General features: G+C 30.2%; 1 protein-coding gene across 3 annotated transcripts in view; it reads right to left on the minus strand.

The window, feature by feature from the left end:
• The window catches only part of LOC126917702 (sodium-independent sulfate anion transporter-like), a 37,804-nt gene that overhangs the window by 15,300 nt on the left and 3,908 nt on the right, over positions 1-18,596 (minus strand). For 2 of the 3 annotated variants that reach the window (XM_050724912.1, XM_050724903.1), the window contains exon 2: positions 5,899-6,231. In XM_050724912.1, the coding sequence (XP_050580869.1) occupies positions 5,899-6,091 (193 nt within the window). In that variant the 5' untranslated portion in view covers positions 6,092-6,231. Of the gene's footprint in view, positions 1-5,898; positions 6,232-11,570; positions 11,734-18,596 lie in introns of those variants that run through there. The other variant, XM_050724923.1, reaches the window with a different exon arrangement.

Genomic DNA, 18,596 nt, shown 5'->3' on the forward strand with positions numbered 1-18,596 from the left:
ATCAAAACTCTGACAGTGTATCCTGTGGATATATGTATGGATATATAGAAAATGTTATTTATGCTATTTATTAGAATAAGGTTTAGGCGCGGGTAATATATATGATATAATATATTACACTATATATATTATATAATAATTAAAGTATTATGAATAGGCATACAATAATTTAAGTTGCAAGGAGAAAGGGCATAATAATTCATGTCAAACACATACGTAGAGTTTTATTATTTAATATACATGCGAGGGGTATATGCATTGTACGAACGTAATTTGTATGTATCGAGTTGGCAACTAAGCGATCGCGGATTTTGTCAATATCACCTAATGACAAAATCCGCAATCACTTAGTTACCAATCCAATAGTAGCATAAAAGCACAGTGAACGCGTGAACGTGTTAGTGTGTTAAAGTTTTATTAAACGTTTATAGCAGAAATACGAAATTGGCGTACAGTAACGAGCTTGCGATCATTATGCTATAAAACTTCAATAGATTATAATGATTGGCTGTTTAATATCGTATTTCGATAGTAGAAAACTAAAAAATTGAACTTATTAATACAGAAATCACATTTTGATTTCGTTTTATTCCAATAAATCAATTCTTTGCATTAATGCACTATAGATTTTAATACTTGTTTCATATATCTCTATTTTTCAAAATTACTCACGTACAATAGCTCACGGAAGTATTCAAACACTTGTAAAAATATTACGGTTTATACATATATTACATGTGTCGTACGAGACATTTTGGAATGTCATTAACATCGAAGCAATGAAACTCGACGATCATGATTATATTGGCAAAATTTGAGGTAAATCTGAAAATGTATATAAAAGCACAGAATATTTGATGTAAGTATGTATACAATATATATGTATTTCGCAGAGATCGCAAAAGTATTTAAACAGTCAATTATCCATTATACTAACAAGCTTTGATATTCATCGATATTCTTTAACATTTATTATAAATTTAAGATGGTTATTTATGCTGTATATATTATTATTTTACCACATATACGTTAGCAGTAAATATCTTGTAACTTTTATATATAATTTCAGATTGGTTTCAAATTTGGTCAGTGTAAACGTAACAATCGTTTGACGTTACAGTGTTAGTGAAGTTTTAAATTTTATATATCATATACAATATATATATATATACATGAAAGTTTTCTATGATAAGTATTCGAATACTTTAACTGAGCCACTGTATAAAAGTCCAATGTCGTAAAGTTTGAAATATATCTTTTTTAATTGATTGTTTACAATTGTTCGATCAACCATTGCTTATTAGCATCTCAGCTGAAACCATAGGCTGAGTTTTATAATCCTTAGGAAAGATTAAAAAAAGAGTTTGTTTAAAGAATGTTAATATTAATTTAATTTAATATTTAATAGCAGAGTTATTTTTTATAGAAGGGGAATTAATATTAAAGCGTGATCTAGCAGTAGAAAATTTGTAATATTAGAGTTCGAAGTATTATTCTCTTCACGTCTTGTATTTTTACTATAACTTTTTAATAAAGTTTTAAACGACCTCTATGTTTATATAACATTTTTTACTCGATCATATTGGGTTGGCAACTAAGTGATTGCGGATTTTGTCATTAGGTGATATGGGCAAAATCCGCAATAATTTAGTTGCCAACCCAATAGAATTCAGTATGAATTTCAGCTGTTAAACACTATTAGATTTGTGCAAGTACATGCTTCGGAATAATCCTCCACTGCATTTCTGACAGAGATTTATCTCGTTCCATTGATCTGTAATCCGTCCTATTATTTACTCGCGTCACGCGTTGTGTAGTTTTTCTTCGATAGAACTGAGATTATCAGGCAACAGATTTATAATATTCAGTTGGACGTTGTATACAGACTGAGATGGATCGAGTTTGGGCATTAAAAGATTCTTGTTAATAAGAAAAATTACAAGAACATGTCTGTAGTTCGAGAAAAAAGCGAATACTTTTTTTTAGCAGCAATATGATATTTTTTACACATACCAAGAGTGAAAGAACAAGGAAGAATGAAAATGTTATTATTATTAGAAAAATAATAAAATCAAATAAAAAGGTGGAATAAAGATATTATTATATAACAGATAGTACTGTAATGATATTTAAAAAAGATATTAGTTACGAAGAGAATAATAGCATTATAAAACACTGTTATATTTACAGTTTCAGTGACTAATTTTATTGTAGTTTAGTCATTTCCTAAGTAGAAGTAACGGGAATAATTTGCAACTTTGGCGAACGAATAATTATTATAGTTACATTCGAATAATTTCAAGATCAAAAGTGTCGTAAACCTTGCGTATATTTGCAAATCGAATTTTCATTCAAATTAGACACCATTAAATCCAATGCCAATTTTTATGGTTGGTAGCTAAAGGTTATAAATATGTAAACGTATATATATACTAAAATAACGGTATCTTAGAAAATATATTTTAGTGCTTGTCGTTGGTTTTATCCTAGATAAAAATTTAGTTCCCAGTCGATGAATAATTTCAAGATTATAAATACTTTGTGAGATAATGAAGATAAAGGCTCGTGTCAAAGCTATACAACAAGCTAATCCATTTAATTAATCAATGCAGCCAATTGATCATATAATCGATCAATTTATAAAATGTCTGCGGATCACCTGTTGATTAGAAAAATATTTTCATTCTTCATTCGTGAGATGCATCTGAGATATCTATATCTTTTAATGCTTAGAATTGCATGTATTATTTAATATTACACGAGTTATATATATTTAGATAGTATTACACTAGTACGATTGATTTTCACGTTCATGAATTTTTAAAAATATTTTATATGTTCAATGTTATCGCGTTTCATCGTAATTTTAATTTCATTCCAATTCCTTGTTCAAACAGCCATATAAAATCATTTTCCTTCAGTCAGATTAAAGCGTTTGATACCTATATTTTTCTTTACCTTGAGAATTTTATTCAGGATAATAAATTATATAATCGTAAAAGAATGTAATACACTGCAATTTTCATTAAATATTGTTACCTCTTGGCAAGAGGCGTAACAAAAGCGACTATAAAATAGCGAAGCATTTTGACGAATAAATTATTAATAAAAATGTTTAATAAATATTACTATCACGGTACGGTACGACGTAAGAGAAAATTGATTCCAAATTTTCCAACCCAGCATATTCTTTAGAAGATCGATTTAGTTCAATGATTTAATTTAGTCTGATAAATTGGTAATATGTACTACCGTTATTTATTATCCGAATAAAATTTCCGGACGAAGTAGAATAATTAAATAAAGTATTATATGCGAATTAGTACACGGATAATCGAAAGTTCGATGAATTTAAAATTAATATCGTGGACATAATTCCCGATTATATATTTCTATCATACATTTTAAAAATTATAGATCTGGTATAGATTACCATAAATTATTCTGAATCATCTTATTTCGATAAATATCGATGCTTGAAGTTTTCCACTATTTCATTTTCAGTCAAAGCGTAACCTTAAGGAGAATGTGTATATCAGACACTTTCAAAGTATTATAAAATAAATAATATAATAATTCTAAGTAGAATGTGGCTCAAAGTAGAAAAGATAGTTATACTCATGAAATACTCTATAGTTTAAAACCTAATTATAAATACAAAATAAATTCATTCGCATTCTGTATAATAAAATATTAAAAATTTCAGTTACGAATAATGACAGTTAAAGTACTTAATTAAACAAAAATAGCATTTAGATATTAATCGTTTTAATATGTCAAAGGGACAATGTAAATCAAAATTTAATAACCGTTGTAATTATGCAAAATCAAATTTCATTGGATTATATATTATATCGGTACAAAGATTTGTACAAAAATGCGAATTTACATATTTTGCTGTACTTTAAAAATTGCGTTATACAAGAGTTCCCGTCTTGGGTGTTCGATCGTTAGGAAATTTCAGACAATTCAATACATTTTTCTTGCAATGCAAAACAACAGTTTACGATATGAAAGGAAAACACAAGAAACGAGAACACAAACAAATCAAATGAAAAATTGCCTTTGTAATTGGCGTGAAAAAGCATTTCAAAAAATGAATCTATGCTCTGTTGGTGTATACTGTTCAGAAATAATTTTATATGACTGTTCAGAGCTAATAATTTTAGTATGAAAAAGCTAAATAGACAGCAATTAAAACTTCATGTTTTCGCCTGGGGCGTTATATTATATCTTAATATTGTTATATTTATTATATTTGTATTAAAGTTGTATTATATTTTTTAAATAGCCGCTAATTTAACGAATATAAAGATATATCTGCAATTCTTCCGAAAGAATGTAAATTTTGCTATATTTTAAGATTTTTAAATTAATTCTTTCAAATGAATCGGTTTTTTGAAAACTAACAGTATTAACAGCAATTTAATTGTTGCTTGCAATTTAAATTTCGAATAAAAGGATAGCGTTATAATACTCTAAGTAACATCCTGTAGAAATTTTGATCTATATGGATTAAGTTATCTAATTTAATTCGCGTAAGTGGGATATTTCAATGTGATCACGTTGGAAGAAAGTAAAATTGAAATTCATTATAAAAATAATTGCAGGATTTGTAACGATAAGCAGAATAATCCAATGTTTAAATCGTATTTATTGGGAGAGAGAGAAAGATATAGGTTTCGTATCCAAAAGTACACAAATTTTTTACCAAGAATAGTAGGTGACTTGCAATGTTTTGCAAAGTAATCTCTATATAGAGATTTCAATTGCCTCAGAATTAAACAAATATGAATTTAGAGCACGTTTAAAAATGTGATTCAACTTTGATTGATTTTGAATTGGTTTTTGATCTACTCGATTCAAATTACTAGCAGGTGTAGCTACTTCCTTATTACTGCAATCATTCCAATTGCAATTATATAAAATAATCACTGCGATTCTTTCAAACGTTGCTATACGCAAATTGAAATTCACGAGTCTAATATGCAGCGTGATGAGAAAATCAATTCCCACGATTTTTTAAATAGTTCCAATAGTTGGACAAAAAATGTTTCGAAAAAAAGTTAATTAGTTTTCAATCGGCTATAAATTGCAATGCTATGAATTTCAAAGAAGATTTTGCTTCGATAAAAAGTCAAGGTCATCGCTATTTTTTTAAATGGAATAATACGTTCCTTCATACACCATTCGATGCATTTTTTAATTCTGCAAAAAAGTATGAAGGTACTTGAGTCGAAAAATAATTAGTTTAAAAGATATATTAACTTTAACGTTGTAAAATTTATCCTATGAGAGACAAGCCCATACCACAAGTTTCACAATATCAAAGTTAAAATATCCTTTAAACTAGTCATTTTTCCAATTAAGTATATCAATATCTTTTCGCGGAGAATTAAAAAAAATGCTTCAAACGTTGTATAAAAAATATATTGTTTCATTTTCAAAAATAGAGGTAACCTCGATTTTCTATGGAAGTAAAACATTGTTCGGAACTCCTAGTATCGCAGTTTGTAGTCGATTGGAAGCTGATTAACTTTCGTTCCATACATTTTCCTGTCCGACTGTCGGAAGTGTTTGAAAAATCGCGAGGATTGATTTTCGCTCCATTCTACATAGACCGTGGATTTTGATGCATTCACGGAAGATTTAAGCTGGCAATAGCATAGAAAATACATATAAGATGCAAGAATATATAAAATATACAAAATAACAGTATTCGTTGGAATACTAAAATTCGTCGCGATAAACAAATCTTCGCTGTACGTCCTACTTCCTTGACTGTATTTATGAAAATATTGATTCGTATAAATATCCACCGTTTACCAACGTTTTCCATATATTCGTACAACGTAACGTCGATTTATAGTCATAAAGGAATAAATTACACAAACTTACCATCATTATTCATATTTTTGTCATCCTGGCTCGAGACGTGGACATTGCTAAGCCTGTTTTCTAGTTCAGCAGTCTGATCAAAATCGTTGTTGTTGCTTCGAAATGGATCTTCGAAGGCAGCATTGCTGTATCCGGTTAACCGGACTTGCTTTCCAGTTTCGAGGTCGTACTCTTGGACGCTATACCTGGACATGTTTGCGAGTAGTTTTTCTATGCTGAAGAGAGTTCGCCAATTTTATGATTTCTCCGGCAGATATCGATGTATAAGGGAAGCTGAATTGCACGAGTGGTGCTCAAAGACACTCCATTGTTGAGTTCGTACGTGTGGCGACCCTAAAAAAATAAAAACACCTAATTAATTCATCGCCCTTGTCGTCGTACCGTTAGATTTTCTTTTTATTCGCTTTCTAAGATCGCTTTTTCTTGTCGGTTCTTTGCATTGTTTTTTGCACATTTTGCCGAGTTGAATTTCGTCGTATACGATTCGATTCAAGGACATCTATTTTCACACTGCAACGCTTTTTCCTTTGTCTCGTGTAACTTTATTTTCGTTTCTCTGGACCCTTTTTGCGTTTTTTAATCGATTGTTTTTCGAAGTTAAACGAACGAGTAGAATAGCTTTCGATATTTCTTTTTCGTTTAAATTATTAAGAGAATTTCGCTCGAAGTAGTAACAAATGGAATAATTACAATTACTACGGTTAACATAATAAAGTTTCTTTTATTACTATATGATGATTTATTTGACTTTACAGAATATCATCCAATTAATTCTTTAAATTTATTGTAACGAAGAAATTATGGTATTTATCTTATACTGGGAATTTTTAGTTCGTTCCAATGGTTCAATACGCGATATTAATATTCTGACTGTTTAAAATACTTGGACGTCTTAATTTAATAAAATAATTAAATTAGTTGTTAATTGATTTTTTTAATTCAGCCAATAATTAATTAACAGAATTAGCTTTTTATTATACAAACACGAATAATTGAATCAGAGACTAGTCAGAGTTGGAGAAATTGTAAATGGCTTGGATTATGATATTTTTTTTAGCAATTATAGCGACCATAATGCAAAGCTAAATGTAATCGCAAAAATAATTATGCCAGTGCATTTCTCAAGAGTATAAAATACATAAGCCGCGTAAAATTTCGCTGGCTCACAAACATTTCGTAACGTGCTTTACGAAAATCGATACAAATATAACTTTCGCAGTAACAATTCCATGAAGTATAGTATGCGCAATACAATTCTTTGTACGCATTTTTGCACACGATCAGTGATTTACTTTTTATCGAAAATCTAACATTTTTATCTACGATTTGTTTCTCTTTTCTGGGTCAGTAATGGCAAAATATTGCAATTTTAAACTCACGCTACCAACAATTTTTAATTCTTCATATAATTGTTAGATCGTGAATATTTATGTAAATTCATATCTTCGCGAAAACAGTTAAGATGAAAACGACGGTTTGTTACAGTTATTAATTATCATAGCGATCACGAACACTGTACCTCGAGTACTTTATATATTTTTACAGATTACGTGCAAGTTATGTATTTTGGCATACTTAAATTTCCCATAAATGCATAGAAATCTATAGCCTAATAATTACATATTCAGATTCGTATCTAACTCAACTATTGAGTTGGCAACTAAGTGATTGCGGATTTTGTCAATACCATCTAATGGCAAAATCCGCAATCACTTAGTTGCCAACCCAATGTGTTCAACTATCTTTAATTCCGTGTAACTTTACACAATTGTACGAAACGTAAAAGCAAAATTAGACATAGTGTTAAGGTTATTACTATTACATTATCGCATTATTAGTTAAGCTAGTTTTATCGATTTTTTTAAAAATTAACAAGTTTCACCGCAGTAAACAATTTTCTATTAATTCCTTTGTAAGAAAAATATATTTTTTTTAATAAATAAAGAGAAAAAAGAAATAAGATATTATTTCTTATAAAAAGAATCAATAGAAAATTGCTTTTTATAAGAATAATCATACATTGACTGATTATAAAACTGAACTGCTTGAACAGATTATATAACACCGTCCATTGTAATCTAGTGGCTATAAGAGCTTTTGCAGACGAAAACCATAATAACGTATAATATAAATAAATTCATACATAATGCTTCACCGTACCATGTACGGTGTATCATACAGGAGATGATGTCACTAGTAATTACATTAATAACTTGCTTAAGACACTAAAGAAAAAGAAAAAGAAATGGGTTAGCTTGTACGAAATAATTAACTATAAGCCACAGCTACATGTTAATACCGAAAGAGTACATAAATAAAATATAATCTAATAACGTAAACAAATTTCTATAGAAACTCGTAAAGAACGTAAATTGGGCTGTATCAATGGTTACGCTTAACTAAAATCTTTCTAAAGTATATTACGTTGCTACTATTTTATTTTTAGCGATAGAATACTATAATATCATATTTATGTTAAGTCAGCAGTATCAATGTCAAAACGATTTACCAACTATATTGATACGGCATTGTGAAGTTTCTCAAGTCTCGACTGGTATTTCATTCATCGAAGAATCGATTGCGCAAAAAGCTATTTAAACATTAATTTTACCCTCGCTAACAAGATATGATGCGAAATAAAATAATGTTGCATAGATATGTACATGCGTTGGAGATATTACGATCGAAATCTCGAATCGTTTTCTTTTGACTTAATTCACCGACTTCTAGAAACGTAGAATCAAAGTTGAAAATAAAAAATTCAAATTAACATTACAAACTTTACGCGTAATGTCGAACGAATTTAGCGTTACATCAGGCATATTCGAGCGATACTCGATCTACCGGTATAATGTTTTTGTAATTTCTGTATGACACAGTTAAAAAATAATGTGTAAATAACACATAATACGTTTGCCATTCTGTAATTATTATAACTTCATATGTCGTATAACTGATATATTGCATAACCGGTTATCGTAATAAATTGGTCTATCTGTTTCTTTTGATTAGCGTATCCTAAGTGAAAAATGATACTTCTCGAAGAAACAATAGAAATGTGATGTCATTGTGATAGAGATAAAATTAAAACGGGGAATTATCGATGCTCGATGTCGTTCGTTGTAATATGTACTTACTTGTATTAGCATAGTTTAATGGCTCGAAATTATGATTAATTATTCCTTATGCGAGTGATATTTGTCAAAAATGTTCTATCGATTGTTCAGAAATGTTCTAATCGATTGGTTGAACAGAAGATTGACCGAAAACAAAATAAAATTATATTCTCTAAGCTATAATTATTTCTAGAATCGTACGTATTTATTATATTAATTATAATATATTAAACTTAATAATGAAGATATATTAAAATAACTAGTAAATTTAATAAATAATTAAAAAGTAATCAATTTTATAATTAAGATATACCAAGGATATATCAAATCCAATAATTTCTGAAATATTAGATTATCTTTAAGATATAAACTGAAGGCACCACAAATAAGGATAAAATCGTTCAAAATCAGTATTCAGTATGCACGAATAATTTTTATTAATTTTGATAATCGGTAACAAATCCCTAAGTCAGGTAAGCAGAATTGCGTATCACAGTCATCATTATTATCACTCATTATCATATTCTCAATGAAGTACCAACTATCTCCTATTTTGTGTATTAGTACTTTGGTCATTAGTTTCTTCGCATCGAAGAACAAAATATACGTTGCCACGTAATGTCATTTATTATAAGCTTTGGGCGAGATATCTTTACAACTCAATGTTGTTTATACGGCGCGTTCTATTTATTAGGTTGTCCCAAAAATGTCCTTCGTTATCTGCATGCGGCTGGTTTATCTGGCTATGTTGATACAAACATGAAACCTAATATAATAATACTCAGATGTTGTGATCTTTATCTTCGATCGTCTTCTAACTATCGTAGGACACGTTTCGTTTGCATTAAAACAAAAAATGTGTCGTGCATCTATTATTTTCTTTTAAAACGAAAGAAACTTTTAGGACAAGCTAATATATGGATGTCGCTCATCGGTCACTGTATCCTGGCATTGTATATAATACCACACTTTGTACTGTGTCATATAACAGAAAACTAAAATCATTTGCTTGTCAAAATAAAACATTTTCTTTATTTAACATTCCTAATCCCCGTGCGAGTTATTTCGTTCAAAGTATCATACGAAGAATATTGCGTCGCGGGATATCTTGTGCAAAGCGTCGCATAAACTGCATTCTGTTGCAAGATATCTCATCCAGAGCGTATCACAAAGGATATTGCGTGGCGAGATATTTCGTCTTTCGATACGAAGGGATTGAACGATTTCGATGGGCGGTTTTCCAAAAAAAACATCTTCGTATTCGGACCTATCGATTTCAACAGAATAATCATATTTACACGACCGTAAGTTTTATGGTGTAAACGCGCAATGGCAGTACCAATAGTTGCGATTGTTACATGTTCAAAATATTTGTATCGCAACCAACGCGCTTTTTATACCATCACAATCGGTTACAAATCGTAAGAAGATACGACCGATTCTTAGCGATAAATTTGTTTATTTAAACAATAATTATTTGCATCACACGGAAAATTATTAGAATGAATTATAATGCCTTCTTCGTCTATTACTTATTTGTACATCGTTGTACGAATTGAAAATATTTTAACGACACGCAGCGTCTTGAACAGCGGCAACGATATTAAATTTTGGACCAAAATAGATTTGCACTATGAAACTACTCGAAGATTCTAGATTTTTCTAGATCGTTTCAGATCTTATTCAACGACCGCATAGACACAGCTTTTTCTAAGTTGTTCTTTGCGTCAGGTATTTTTCGTCTTTTTTATGAAGTTTTGTAATTATGATTCTTATTCAGCGTCTCTGATCGTATGCGCTACCACATAATCATAAAGTTATGGTCACAGATGAAAAAACAGAGAAGAAAACACGTGGCGGTTAGGTAGTTCTACTTCTTAACGAAGTTGCAACATTTACTCGCTTTTTCAGGAACAATTTTTAATATTTTAACAACAACAATCTCTCATGATTACTATTTTATATGTTCATCGCGATTCTTGAAAAAAAAAGTCCAAGGTCGCGAATAACACCGATCAATATGCGAAACGATTCTTTATGTCTTTGAAGCGGAATAGGAAGTTACGTATACACATATATTAAAATTTATTTTTATTTACTTATTGCAGTAGTATATTACGTAGTATATTAGTATTACGTCTTTACGTATTCTATACCACTGCATCGGAAGCAAATTATTTTCTTATAGCAATTGTTGCGTTCGTGCATTAGATTAAAATATAAAATATAAAATGACTTAATAAAAATATGCGAATAAAATAAAGATTGTTGCAATATTCGATCGTTTTCATTTTGCAAATATCGTTTTATTTAGCAGACGGGAAAACGCTTCTCAAGTAACTCGCAAGTACGGTCTGTACATGGTCAAACACATGGTCTGCTTTTGAAAAAATGATTCTGAAAATTTAATTGTTCCACGTTGATGAGTTTCATGTTTTGTCGAATAAATAAAGGAACGTGCGAGGACTTCGTACCAAGAATACGACGTTTCATTTAAATTATAATATATGCAGCATGAAATGACATTCTACTTCGCATCAAACATTCATATCCTACCTGTCTTAAAATTCCGCTATATCTAATAACTTTTCACAAAAACACGCTTCTTCATTCGCATGACGAATGCAATTTTTTTAACACACGAAATATATCATATGTTGGATGCGACTCTAAAGAACCACGAGTTATTAATACAAGCTTATCATATGCAACAGAACTTATGCAAATTTATATTTTTATACATGGAATATCAAATAAATGGAATCTAAATAGAAATCTGTTTCATCCATTAACGATAAATATCGTTAACAAGTACACACACTACTTTGCACATTTTCCATGTATTTTGTATCGTTGCGTCTTTAGATTTCTCATAAACGCATAAAAATTCCCTCTTTATTATGTCAATCCCACTGAATCCAATTTCACTTTTTATGAAATGCGAACGAACTCGAGAGCAAGTCAGAAATGTTCTTTTTGCTTCAACTACAAGGTGATTTTACTACGCAGTCGTTTATAATCTTCTTCGTTGCATCTTAGAGGCAAAACTGATAAAAAGAAGTAGAAGAACGTAAGCAAAGAAGCTGTAGCTACTTCTTTATCCATAGAGCGAGGTTTCTCTGAACGATTTCAGACAGTCGTCTGACATTGCCACGTATATACCGTATACATTTCTGACCTAAGAATATGAGTTTTCCTTTTTCTTCTTTTCTCATCGTATTGTTTCTTATAATTTATGCAAGCGGATATCTGATAAGTCGAGGCGGATATTTATTTAACGTTGATTTTGATTTGCATTTTTTCAATGGTCGTCTATTTCCTCTATAGCGAATAAGTACAGTATTTGAACGTTATATTTACTTTAGTTAACTTTTATGTATATATTATGTCTTAATATGAAACATTTCGAAATTTAATTAGCACTGTAACGAGACACAACCGTCACAATTATATTGGTAAAATATAGAACCGATTAGAAAGTGTGTATAAATGTTACGAGATATTTACTGCGAATGTATATATGTAGTAAAAAATTCATACATGTATAGCATGAACAACCACCTTAAGATCAAGCTATCCAACGCGATCCCAATATTAAGACTTATTACTATGATGAATAATTTTATCACATTTGCGAGATACATAGATATATACTTATAAGTACTAAATACGTGTATACTCAGGTCAAGCTTGAACGAGTGAAGAAGCTGGAATGTTCATGAAACGCGAGAAACGCGATTCAAAAGCCAAAGAACCACAGATATATCGTCTAATCATCGTGTAGGTTTAAAATCTATACTACATTTATTTCCTTTTTATCCGTATACATATTTTCCACTATTGCTCTAACGTGACATTTCCAAACATAAAAATGCCATTTCGTTTCGTTTCGTTTCGTTTCGCGTGTGAACATTTGCGTCTGCCCAAGGAATTGTTGGCTTACGATCATACGTACGATCCTCCGGTGGAATAAATGAACAGATTACGGAACGATTAGCTGACGTTACAGGAGCGTTTTTCCCATTAGATGATCACAGTTTTAGCACAAGGGGACGCTCATTCATATGAAACGATTTGATGCTTCAAGAATTGTGTCAACGTCGTAATTAGATACCGTTAGTGTTACTACTACGTGTATACTGCCTTGTGATCGAAGAGTTACGTTCGATCGATCGCATTCAACAGTATCGCGTACGAGTGCAATAATACTACGATCTACTCGAAGAAATATAGAATTCATTCGATCGAATAAATCAATGGTCATTAGATGGTAATTAGACGCGACAAGTTTTAAACGACATCGATCGCAGACATTTATTCAGGTGTTTTTTTTCTTTTTGAACGATGTGAGAAGACGATAAACCGGAATACATTTTTAATCTCACGTATCTGGTTATTTCATGATTAATTTTGTTTCTTGTACGCCCTTGGAATTTTCATGACAAAGTTGATATTTTGCAGTTAGCAATTAGAAGAATTGTAAGTATGTAGTAATAATACAAAAGTGATCGATATTAATGAAATGGAAAGGGATTCTGTTTTGTTATGTCAGCGATTGTTTACAGACAATGATAATTGGAAATTATTACGTCGTTTATTCTATTCTTTAGACTTAACATCGTTAGATTTTCATTTGTTTCGGCCATTGTTAAAGTAGTGTAAAGGATAAGCTTAAGACAATTCATCGAAGCAGTCATTTTATAACATTGACCGATCAATTGTCAATATTTCAACAATTTTTCGAGAAAGAAATTAAAAGATTATGATAAATTGAAACACAGTTCTAGAAAACAACTGTTGTTGTCATCCATGTCTTTATGTTTTTTAAATTTTGTTCTAATTATCATAATGCACTTCCAAATTGAAGTCAGTCCGATTATTTGTCAAAATCTTAACAATTTTTCGAGGAAGAAAAATTAAAACATTATCAGAAAATGTATTATAGTTCTAGGAAACAACATACAAGTGATTACTGATTAAATTTTTATAAAATCACGAGAGTGATACTTATATTACGTGTCTGTATTTCTTAAATAATATTCCATTTATCTTCTATTTATTTTTTATTATTAACTTTATTATTATATTACTATTTATAATGGCATCAAACATTCTATTCATAGCAATTATCTAGTAATTCTCGATTTCCATACAAGACTGATATCAGCAAAAAAGATCTCTTTTATCATAACTAAATAAAATAATGCCAAGTTATATATTAACAAATACGATAAATTCTATTTTTAATATTTTATGTAATTACATACGTAAACGTGAGTTCCTGCACCGAATAAATTGAGGAGTCCACATTACAGTTATATCATAACTCCTCTGTTTAAAAAAGTGATTCTATTGAGTTGGCAACAAAGTGCTTACAAATCTTGCCAATACCACCTAATGATAAAATCCGCAATCATTTAGTTGCCAACCCAATATCATGTAAAATCCTGAAAATTATTTCTTGTTACTGTCTCGCTAATTTGAGTGAATTTTCTGAAACAAAATGAGCTTAGTTTAAATTCAGTCTGCATTCTTAATAATTAACATACGGTGGAGTATTAGAAAAAATCGCGTCGTCTCTGCACAAATGCTTTAAATCACGAACGGAGATTTTCAATAAATATTTTACAAGATATGGTTCGTCGCAAAAATCTTATTGCAATATTAAGACGCTGAAGACAGTAACATATCTTAGGAATCATATGTGTAGCGACAGGTGAATGGCCGGGGATTTCTTGTACCATAATTTACCAACTATGTAATACTTAATAGTAGACAAACACAGTTGGCAAACAATAGTTGACAAATTACAAGTTATAAGTTATAGTTTTCTGTTGCTCAATCAGTTTTTATAATTTTACAGTTTTACGTCAATCAGGAGTTGATTTCTAACTTGTAAAATTTACTCGTAGAATTTCACTTGTTTTATTGGCGTTGTTGTACGTAGAAAAAATTTGGTAATATGTAACGCGCGAGTTATGACATTCTATTAACAATATTAGTTCATTTCTTTAAGAAAATATGTGTAACCATAAAGTTGCATCCTTTAAGTACTTTGGTACAGTGACATATAGATTAAGGATACTTATGCATTTGTGAGAAACTTAAAGATACAATAATTCATAGAATGCACACGATATGAAGAGGTATGTAAAATACCCAGAGTATAATATAATATTTGATGGATGAAAAATTCTTTTTCCTACGATCTATTTTTTACCTGTGTTTGCAAAAAGCTTGGTTTTGCACATAAATATTCACAGTCTAACAATACGAATAAAAATATGAATGGATACAAAAATATCAAAAGATTTAACTATCAAATTAAATATTAAAACATTTTATTGTCAAACATAAAAAGTATATGTGTTTTTTTTTAGTTTCCTTGTTACATAAAATTATTTTTATTACGAATAAAATTTGTATCACTATATACCATACATTACTACACGTTATGTTATTATAGCGAATACTATTGTGTCAAAACCAATCACATGCTCCGCGAAACTGTAATTGTCCATCGAACCTTGAGAACCTCGTGGGTCATCGACACATATTTCTTTCGTACGCACACAATAAACCACGCACCAGAGGTGATAATTTCGTGAAAGTGTTAAATAATTCATCTATTATTGCTCAAAGTACGAATTGGCTTTCTAAATGGACAAACAGTTTCCTAACCAGTTTAGCAATGAGTAACTCGATTTAATTACGTGCTGCACACATCCTGCATGTAAATGTGTTCATTATCGTGGGCTACGATTTTGGTCGATGAACGAAAGATAGTACATATGTATCTCGTTTCTTCTTGTTTTTGATGCGTGCGTTATCAAGGCTTGTTTCTTAGAAGGCACAGAAAATGTTTTCTAGCTACTTTCTTACTATTTTTCGTCAACTGTATCCAGTCTTACTGCATTCCTTCGATTATTTTCAACCCAATAGTATTTTTTTAACGTTAAAAAATATCACAAGATTGAGCAACTTACGAAAGGATCGTTATTAGTATGCTCAATTTCTCATTTTAAGTTTCTCATTCTATGTTAAAAACTTTCTTAGAACACTAAAAGTCTTTTTGTTTGTTGAGATAAGAGCAGAATTGATATATCAAGACCACGGGAGAAAGCACGATGAATCATATTTTCCATTTTTTTACGGAGTAGTAGTTTTAAAATCTAATACATTGACGACTGCTCACATGTTGCAATTGCCCTTCTGTATCATTTTCGAGCTGAACATGTAATTTTCTATCCGCTACGTAATTTAAAAAATGTCTATTATCAGAATATCAAAATACCGTTTATTTATTATTTTTTAATGCTTCAACAATCGAGAAGCTACGCTGATCAACTTCATAAATCGAAAAGCAGAAAAAAGTGACGATGAAACTTGAAATCGAAACATTATTTTTTAAATTTACTCTGCAATTTGCTAGCGTTTATGTCACTCTCTTGTAGCAAATGACTGCATGGAAGTAAGTAATTTAACTTTAATTTACTTTTCTAGAAGTAGACGTTAATCACGTAATGTAACGAATCCGAGAAACTGTCCAAACATAGAGTGATCAGTTTGACTTCTGATGGGCATAATTACACCTTAGACTGAATCTAACAGGTCCTTTTTATTTTCAGCTATTTTATATCGAAATATTCCTTTTTAGTCATAGAGCGACTCGAAAATAAAATATCCGCAAAAATATAGGTATCATGCCTTTTTCCTCGATCCTCCAGCAAAGATTCAGAGATCACAGTAGACTTAATTAAGTAAGTAGCGATTAAAGACTGAGAATTCGCCGCTCGAATCTGCTCGAGAGAAAAGAGCGTGAAATTGTTTTAAATATACCGGCTGTGAATCAGTCACGGTATGAATACCTTGTTATTTTCTTTAATATCTCGCTACGGTGAGTACAGTCAACGGAGTGCAATTTGCGATAACGGGCCTCCGGGAACGATCGTAACTCTCGAAATTGGATTTGAAAAATGAATTCTAGAGATTCGTAGGATTTCCATGCATTTGCATCCGATTTTACGAGCCCGGTGAGTATCTTAAAAAGCGATTTTTCGCGTTGCATAAATTGTGTCGTTTTGCTCGAAAAACAGTTAGCCTATCGATTTTGTAATTTTACGATGGTAATTGGACCAGCGAAGGTCTCATCGTTACGTCTTTGCGGCTGAACGTTTTGTATCTTTTTGCTTCTCTTTTTCTTCTCGTCTCTGGTTACGGATTATTGGCTGCGTTCGTGTACCATCAAACGACAATGCTTTTTCACTGCCCTTTTCTCTTAGTTACTTCTGTTGTTTTATAATCTATTTTGCAAGAGCAAGGTGAGTATTTATGTTAGCTTGTCCTTTTCAGTTAAAATATTTTCTCAAAACATTCACTTCTCTAGTTTTCTAGCATAAAAGTATAATAACAGATGAATGAAATTATTAGGCTGCGAATATTTATGCAAATTTATATTCCTCTGTGAACAGAAATTGTATAAAATACTAAAGAAATGGAACTGAAACATAAAAAGATTTCTCCTTACAAGTACTAATTATAATGGATATCTTGCTTTGCATATTTTGTATATGTTTGCATAATATGTGCATTCTGTACATTTTTATTTATTTAAATTTCCTATATAGATACATAAATATATTCAGTTTTCCAATAGCTAAACACGTATATGTATGTATGTTAAAACACTTCAAGTTTCCTAGCTTTCCTATCTTTTTAAGTAAACTTGTGTAGGACGTTATGAAATAATTACTAAATGTAAATTGTACACGAAACAAAGAAAAACAAAGATGGTGATAGAAATAATAAAACGTCAATTTTCTTCAGTTTCTAAATGATAGATAAGATATTTGGATTAAGCAAGACAGAAATGGAATGGGTAGTATAAATTAATATAACTACGAACAGGACTAATTTAATAGATTAATTAAAGGCGTAATTTTCTGAAATAGTGAGGTGATATCTAATTATTGAAGTTAAACTAACGCGGTATTTCAGTTAATTTACATTATTGAATTCTATTTCTCAACATTGTGGTTATGAAAGGGAATTCCAAAGATTTGCTTAATATGTTTTCTATTATTTCCTTTTCCACCTAGATCCAACAATTTCACGAAGGTTGTAAAAATCAAAAAGTATTCATAAAAATGCGATAAACTATCTTTTCTAAATTATGTTAATGTTTTTCTTATCTGTTTTTCTTACAATTTATCTACTATTTATAAAAATCTGAAATCTGATTTTTTTAGAATTTAGTTATTCCATTTACGTATTTCAAGAGTTTTCCTTTACGCAACTTTTATGCATTATTTCACAGCATGATTCTTAATGGATTTAAATAAGTTTAATTGGAAATTATTTACGGGCAAAATAAAATCAAATCTCCATCTATAATTATCATTATAAAAAATTGGGCCAGTTAATTTAAAACTAACGACTTTAATCGAAGCATCGCTTATTTAGGTGCTGAAAATTGCTTTATTCAATTGTTAACACTGTACTTATATACAACTGCTTCATCCTTTCTACGAAATTTTTGCGCTAATAATGAAATTGATAAAATCTTTCTTCTAACAATCGAAG

This window comes from Bombus affinis, chromosome 1 (genome assembly GCF_024516045.1).
Source record: "Bombus affinis isolate iyBomAffi1 chromosome 1, iyBomAffi1.2, whole genome shotgun sequence".
In the NCBI taxonomy this organism is placed as follows: Eukaryota; Metazoa; Arthropoda; class Insecta; order Hymenoptera; family Apidae; genus Bombus; species Bombus affinis.